This window comes from Colius striatus, chromosome 11 (assembly GCF_028858725.1).
Source record: "Colius striatus isolate bColStr4 chromosome 11, bColStr4.1.hap1, whole genome shotgun sequence".
Lineage (NCBI taxonomy): Eukaryota > Metazoa > Chordata > Aves > Coliiformes > Coliidae > Colius > Colius striatus.
The window spans coordinates 10,841,554-10,849,573 of record NC_084769.1 but is presented as its reverse complement, the minus strand read 5'-3'; the positions used below and the strand labels follow the sequence as shown (position 1 = coordinate 10,849,573).

General features: G+C 40.6%; 1 protein-coding gene across 1 annotated transcript in view; it reads right to left on the bottom strand.

Moving 5' to 3' along the window:
• Nucleotides 1–545: 545 nt before the first annotated feature.
• Nucleotides 546–8,020, bottom strand: part of LOC104552591 (protein mono-ADP-ribosyltransferase PARP14) — a 34,006-nt gene continuing 26,531 nt past the window's right edge. The window contains 9 exon segments of the mRNA XM_062005152.1: nt 546–1,376; nt 2,868–3,042; nt 4,050–4,195; nt 4,449–4,655; nt 4,982–5,149; nt 5,686–5,748; nt 6,364–6,513; nt 7,185–7,248; nt 7,586–7,807. Of these exon segments, the coding sequence (XP_061861136.1) occupies nt 1,087–1,376; nt 2,868–3,042; nt 4,050–4,195; nt 4,449–4,655; nt 4,982–5,149; nt 5,686–5,748; nt 6,364–6,513; nt 7,185–7,248; nt 7,586–7,807 (1,485 nt within the window). The 3' untranslated portion in view covers nt 546–1,086.

Here is an 8,020-nt window from a genome sequence, read left to right as displayed (position 1 = left end):
AGATAATGTTGCTAGAAACCAGATGTTTCTGCTCACTCTATTGATGATAATTCAGCAACTGATGGCTGACAATCACTTTATTCTATAAAATAAAGAACATACTCTTTCTTGGAGAGTGTCTGTAAATTCCTCTCTTGCGCAAGGACGTCCCTCAGGGTTATCCTCCAGAGCTGACTGAGAGTCACCCGCTGTCATTCATATGGGTATGTAACATCATTCTCTGTGAAACAATCTCTACAAAATAAGGAATCATTAAGCTAGCTTTGAACTGTTAATTCAATTAATAATGACTAGCAGCTACAGTCCTGTGTAGTAAGTATTCCTCTAACCTATTGCCTACTTAAACAGAAAACCCCTATTCTTTTCCTGATTGAGACTGTCTATAAAATACATTTACAGTTCCAATCGTATCATTCTCTTTCACTCTACTTTCCGAGTTTGCCATCAGCTTCTCACTATAGCAGCACTGTAATATATCCAAATGTAAAGCAACATTTCTACTTGAAGTGTGTTCCTTGTGGAAATGACTCAGTGGTAAGACAGAGCAGTTTGAAACTACTTTTATTAAAACCACATGAATATGGCTTTTGATTAGATGTTGTAGGATTCTGTCAGTAAGTGTACAGCTTGCCAAGATGTACAAATGCCATTACCTATATGCTTTACAAAGCTTCAAAAGGCTTCACATGGTTTAAGCATGGTATTTGAGCTATGCCCCTGTAGATGCAAAGCGTTTTTCAATGCTGGATTCTCTTTCTTCGAGGCTCTTAGCACCAACAAGAGTGGATGCCTGAGGATGAATGAAAAGTGCTAGTGAACGAGGTTGTTTTCCCCAACAGGGAATATTTTACAGATCTCCTCCCAGGCAGCCAGCCACTTTGTTCTTCATGGTGAATACTGGAAATAAGACTATGTATACGTGCCCTGACCTACCTTCCTACCTGGATGATTTGAAGACATTTATCTATGTGTGTGGTTGAAATGTGACTACTTAGCTTAAGCAGCCTCGTGGTGAACAAGAATCATGAATTGCCCTGTTAATTCCCACCTGTCAAAGGCACTAAAATTTCCCAGCCTAAGAGCATTCTATTTTTTGAAAGTAATAAGATATTCAGGGTATGCCTGAATGTCATGAAATATGACAAACATTTTTGGGTTATTCACATCATCAACCACGCTGTCATAGAGGTCAGTAGGATCTGCTGGACTTTTTGGTGGTGGAGTGATTAGTCCTCTGCTCCCAGTGCAGTAATGCCCAGTGAGGACTCGAGCCAAGTACATGTATTTTGTGCCATTCGTGTCTGGGCTGGAATAAATATCCCGAGCAGAATAACTTGCATCCACAGCAAAGTAGGTTCCATTCCCAATGGCTGCATCTGTTTGGAAAGACAGCATTTTCAAATACAGATAGTATTCTTATTGCCATAAAAATCTTAAAAGCTCTCCTTTAAACAGCAAGTTCAAGTCATAATCCTTTGCATCAGAATGAAACTTAGATGTCTAGTATCAACACCCAGGTTTTGACTGCCCCTTCCTATGGGGAAAAGGATTCCTCTCTCTGTTTAGCCTGCAACCCATCAAATTGCAAATCTTCAGCACCTTCTCAGCTTGAAATTACTATATGCCTGTAATTACTGTTTTCCAGTTACACTCCACAGCAAGTGAGAGGACTCACATTTGTCTCAGATTTCTTTTTTTATGATATTGGTAGAAAGCTGTTCAAGCCAGACAGGCTTTTAAGCAGACAGACTTTCCTGTCTGTCAGCTCTGACCTTCAGATAGTTTTGCACAGCTGTCCAGCCTGTCAGAAGGACATGTGCCCCTCCCATCATAAATGGCTGAGATGGAGAGGCTGAGAGAGGACATGAGGATTAAGGGCCCTTGCTTCCCATGGCAATCCAACCTCCTGGCACCTCCAAAGCAGGGAAGCGAAACTACATCTCCACTGGTCATGTTTTAAAAAGAAATGGTGACTGACCTTTCTATCTGTGCACAGTCTGATATATTTAGTTCATTTTGGACTTCATTTTCTCAAAAAAATATCACTGTAAGTGATAGAGGACCCCGACAGAGAAATGTCTTCTCATGGATCCAAAGTGTCCATTAGATCTGAGTTCAGCCATCAGGCTCTCTCAAATTCAACTCAACTCTAGGCATGTACAATTGTGTTTTAAGGAAGAAAACACTAAGAACAGAAAGTAAGTACTTTTGAAGTGAGGTTGTGGGACCTCTGACAGCAACTGGCACCCGAATATTACCAAATAATGAACATAACATGACTCTAGTAGAGGAACTGGAAAAAACAATCTTTGAACTAACGCAGAGAGCTTTTCTGCTCAATATGTAATGGTTACCCCTAACAACCATTAAAGGGGGAAAATTAAATCATTAATTTAAATTTATTTCATGTGCACAAAAATGGGAGGGAACCAGAATCTTCTCATTGCTTGTGCTGTCCTCATCTTCGTAGACAACAGAAGCATCTGCATTTCTACTTTGTAATTGCCTTTTTCTAAGAAAGGAGCAGATAGTAGCAGCTAGTGGTCAGTGTCTCAGCTGGGGATGCTGAACTGCAGTCCTTGTTCCTTTCCGTTGACAGATCTCACAAAACATTCCTCAAAAGCTGCCCAGGCCTGACTTCAGAGTAGGTGAGCTTTTTCTGATACCCCCTAGTTGACAGTATTCATCAACAAGGGATTAAGTGAACAGGTTAGTTCCTCTGTCCATAGACATTGTGCTCAGGAATTATTTATCACTTTATTCTCCAACTTCATTCAGTCTTTCTGTTGTGTTGACAGCAGTGCAGCACTGACACTCCCTAGGACTACACACATCTAGGAAATTAACTGCTTTGGGTAATGACTCACCATTCTTTCCAACAAAGCCCCGATTAAATCCATTGTAGTTGATTGTGCTCAAGGAGGATGCAGCTGTCCCATGAAACAGCAACTTCTCATTGCTTTGGGCTTTGTTCTTTGCATCAAGAGCATTTTTTTTCATTTGATATGTCTTCCAGAGGAAGGAATTTTGTATTCTTTCAATCTGTAAAGTTACAAAACAGAACTATATTTATACTGTTTGGGTCCAATAGTTATCACAGAAAGCACTGAAACCAAACCAAACTGAAAGAATGACAGTAATTTTCACTTTGCCCTGTTAGGGTATGGTTTGGGTTGGGGATCTCAACACCTGAGCCTTCTGAAAAAATCAGAGGCCAAAGCAGCTCAGAAGAGGTTTTCAAGCTTGGCAATTTTTGCATACATTTGTCTTGCCTACTACACCAGGTGCACAGACAATCATGGTAGCTGTGCATTGTCATTTCTAGAAATGGGCTGTGTACCACTGCCAGATGCAATGATAAGATGCTTTCTGTGCATCCTAAATCATCTTTACTGATGTTTTTCTCACTACAGTGTAGACTGTAGTGACAGCATTACACAGAAAGATGATAGAGTGCAAGCCCCCTGCCAGAGCAGGACTATCTAGAGTAGGTCACACAGGAATTTGTCGAGGTGGGTTTTGAATGTCCCCAGAGAAGGAGACTCCCCAATCCACCTGGGCAGCCCCTTCTAGTGTTCCCTCACCTGAACTGTAAAGTTTTCCCTTGTGTTTCTTATGTTCCAGCTTGTACCCATTGCCCCTTGTCCTGTTGTTGGCCATCACTTAGAACATCCTGGCTCCATCCTCCTGACACACACCCTTTATGTATTTGAAACGTTACTAAGGTCACCCCTCAGTCTCCTCTCCTCGAAGCTAAAGAGCCCCAGCTCCCTCAGCCTTTCATCATAAGGGAGATGCTTCACTCCATCTTCTTTGTGACATTTCTCCTCTAGATCTCAGCTTGGAAGTAAAGATTACTTCCTTTATTGTGTAGCTTAGCAAATCATACAAAACTCCTATATAAAAATGATCGGTGGGAGGACAGATGTTGCTGTCTCCCTCTGACAACAATGTGAATATAGCTGAGGGGAAAACTATCTGAGTCAAAGAAAAGATATTGTTTTCAGCCCAAAAAATCAGTTCCCCTCCCCTTCCCCCTAGGATTTCACCTTCTCAATAACAAAGTTGGGGCAGGTTTTCTTAAACGTTTTCTGAACATCCAGATATTCGTGATGTGATTGCTCAAGATTCACCAGTTTGACCGGTTCCTTTCGCATCATTTCCCAATGTGCAGGGAGCTCTGTCAACTGCTTATCTGCAAAACAGAGACTTAGACTTTTTATATTTTTTATCCAGGACTCAGTTGCATCCACATCTTCTTGGCTTTCTCCACAGATCTGAAATACAGCTAAATTCACTTTCTTCTCCAAACAAACAGGCTGCTTCTTCTCAGGGGATTGAGTTTTGCCCCAGAAAAATGCTGTGAAGAAATATGTGTTAATTCTTAGTTTTAAATAAAATACCTTTAGCTCCACGTGCCCGTGTACACAGAAAACCCATCTACTTACACTTAAACATAGACATCCACGAATCTGCTGTGGCTGAATCTGAATCTTCTCTTTTCTTCATGCTTTCATAAAAGTCTTGGAGCATCTGTGTCTGGAAGATGACGATTTTAACTTTTTTCAAATGCTGTACTGCTGTCTTGCTTTCAAATTCCACTATAGCATCCAACATGTCGTCAGCTACCTTTGCTGCACTCTTTCCTGCTTGACCTAAACAAAAATAAAAGGCACAATTTAAGTGCTCTTCACTGATACAAGGCAGCATCCCTAAAACACAGACCATATCCCCGGCTCATACAGACTGCTGTCCCTCTCTCCTCCCCCATTGTGCTTTCTGGCCAAAGCCCCAGGCTTAAGCTCAGCTTTACACTTCAGCCTGTCAGCTGCCAGAGGTGACAATGTACACAGACCTGGGAAGCCCTTCTGGGACTCATCCCTTGTTTACTCTGAGGCTTCTTGAGCATATCTACTATCATCCACACCAGAAGTATTATCCTTCCCCCCACCACCCATCACTTTCCCAAGAAAAGGCAAACCTGTTCCAATCGCTGGGAAGGCGACAGATTTGTACATCTTCAGCTCACACTCATTAAGCACTTTAGAGATCTGACTCTTCACATTGTGATCATGAACCAAGTGGATTATTTTATTGCACAACAGATTTCCACCTTGTGTAGTGATAAAGCCGCCTTCAGACTGCCCAGCTGGGGAAGATAAAGCAAAGAAGAAGACATAACATTTTCAAAGTGACCACAGAAAAACTCACGATCAGAGTGACAGGGATAGTTACAACACTATTTCATAAAAAATAACTGCATTTTTGTGATTACAAGACCTGATTTGCTATTGGCTTTTAAAAGCAAGTCCTGTATGTGCTTACATCAAAAGAGTTTTCAACACTTTGCTCGCTTCCACAACTTCAGCTCTCCTGTAGCTGACCACAGAATTATGCTCAAGTTGATGGGACTATTTCTGTTCCTAATTCACACTTGAATAATTTCATGGGTAAAGAACTTAAACTACATTAATTACCCAGCACCTACAAGCATCTGAAATCTCTATCCAACTTCTGTTCAAGTTGTGAAAAGAAAATTTCTTCAAGTGGATGTCAAAACAACGGAACTTCTCAAAATTCCTGAGTGAAAGCTATTTAATCAGATAAAACAATGATACCATCAGAGAATTACAAACCAACTTTACATAAAATAAACCCCAAACAAAATAGTGTGCTTTATCATACCATGTTGAGCACATTCTGCTTGGACTTGGGAACCAGCAGCATCCACAATTGCTCTGAAGACCCCTTAAATTACAGAAGAAAAGCAGACACATTCATTAACTCAACTGCGCTGTTTCTCCTCAAAGCTCTTCCCAGTTTCTGTACTTTACAAATATCCCAAATCCTCATGTGACAAGATCCCACAAAGTGCAAAAATCTTTGCCAGTGCCCCTAAGTACCCTCCATGACATACTGCCTTCATTATTGATCAGAATCACTTCTATTTCATCATTTCACTCGCCAATAGTATGTCCCTCACCAAACTCTCCAATTGCTTTGAATTCAATCCTCTGATGTCTTTCATGCTTGCAATTCACAGTCTCACCAAAGAATCCTCAGAATTATCCAAAGGAGTTTTTCAGGATGACATTTGATCTAAAACAATCCCTTTTATTTCAGCATTTTTGGTTTTGAACACGAAAAATCTGATACGATGTCTTGCTTCTGGTTTAGTAATTTGGAAACTAAACATTCAGGACACATAAAAAACCTGTTTAACATCTATGTCCTGATTAACCACAGCTGTCTCTCTCATCTGAAAAACACCTCATACAAGTTTCACATATCAACAGTTTTCCCCTGCCCTCTTAAAATCTGTCCCATATTTATCATTAAAGGACCACACATTCAATACAGTACCTGACGGGGAATTGAATGTCGCATTTGACACGCTTACAATAACCTCTGTATCTTCCTTGGTAATGTCTCCACTCATTACTTGGAGTGTAATGGAACCAATCTGCATTTCATAAACTGTCAATACTTCAGTTGAAACAAGCCTAATGGAACCTGCATGGGAAAGAAAGATACCTTAAAACACTTCTCCTCTAGTGTGGGGTATTGTTATCTTCCAGTGAGAGGAACTTCAACTTAACCTTTTAAGGGATATGCTCTAGAGCCGTTTGATGGACCTAGAGAGTTTCTGCCTTTCTCTCTACTCCATTTCTGAAAGCAGGAGGACACAGCAGTCTTCCTGTTCAAATATTGTGAAAGTGAAACCATTTTGATTCCTGTAAACTCGTGCAATACAAATTCAGAACAGAGTCCTGTGGTTATCTGACCTGATCAGCTCTGTAAGCATTTCCTGAACCCTTACAAGAAATGGGAGTATCCAGCTTGGGCATTTCCAGTAACAGACATCCCATTTGTAAATTATTTCACCTGTACCCACATAGATAACAGAGAGTCCTTTTCTTCTAGTCTAAACTTCTCTAATTTGTATTTTATCTGCATAGTCTTAACTGTATCTCACTGATACAGCAGCTGAGAAGAGCTATATATTCTTATGAACAAACCCCTGCTGCTATTCATATGGTTTTTGCTGTTGTGTCACAACAGTCCATCAGAGGAAAAAGAAAATTGCTGCTTGATGACATTTCACCTGTTTCCTGATGCAAATAAAACCACTTCACGGTATTTACATTCTCCCATGTCCCACCTCTCACCTCTACAAAACTTACCTGACTTTGGTGCTGCAGCACTGGAACTTTCAGCTGCCCTGCGTTGTAGTTCAGTGGTAAAAGCCTAAGAAGGGGAAAAGACAGTATTTCAGAGTTTATCCACTGGGTATTTCCATAATTAACAGTCCTGTAGTTCTTGCTGAGCCATTTGACACATTAGACTGTCATGTTTAGGTATCAAGACTCAGTGTGGACACTGTGGTAATAGATACTGGCTTTGCATGGCCAGAACTCCTCTCTCAAAAGATAAGCAAGCATTTACAGTTGTTTGCAGTGCCAGCAGCAGCAGCCCACAGCAGGAAGAACTTGCTAAATTATGAACTTAAGGAAAAAAAGTAACTACAGTATAGTTGAAGTACAACTAGAACAGTATGTGACATCTTTGACTGGAGAAGAACTACCTGGACGTTATCCACATCTTTTGGATTCAAGAGAAAATTAACCTCCTGGAGAGTCTTCCGAGTGTGACTACTGCTGAACTTGAATATCACATCAAACATCAACTTAGAAACAATGGTTTTAGGAAACCCAAATCTACCAGTCCCAATAGCTGGGAAAGTGATTGATTTCAGTCCAAGTTCTTCAGTTTTCTTCAAGCAGGAATGGATTACGTTTTCTAGGGTCTGTAAAACACAGCAAAGATATTGTCTTTCTGTAATTAAAAAAGGCATCATTTACTAGGAGCTCCACAGAGATTACACCGGTATGAGAAAAAGCTCTCAGTCCATCAAGGCATCTTTCAAGGGCACTCCAACAGAAGCCAATGGAGTTAAGTGTTCTAAACTATTTTAAAGCCTAATGCCTCAGGACAGGATCCCAAATAAATATGTTTTCTA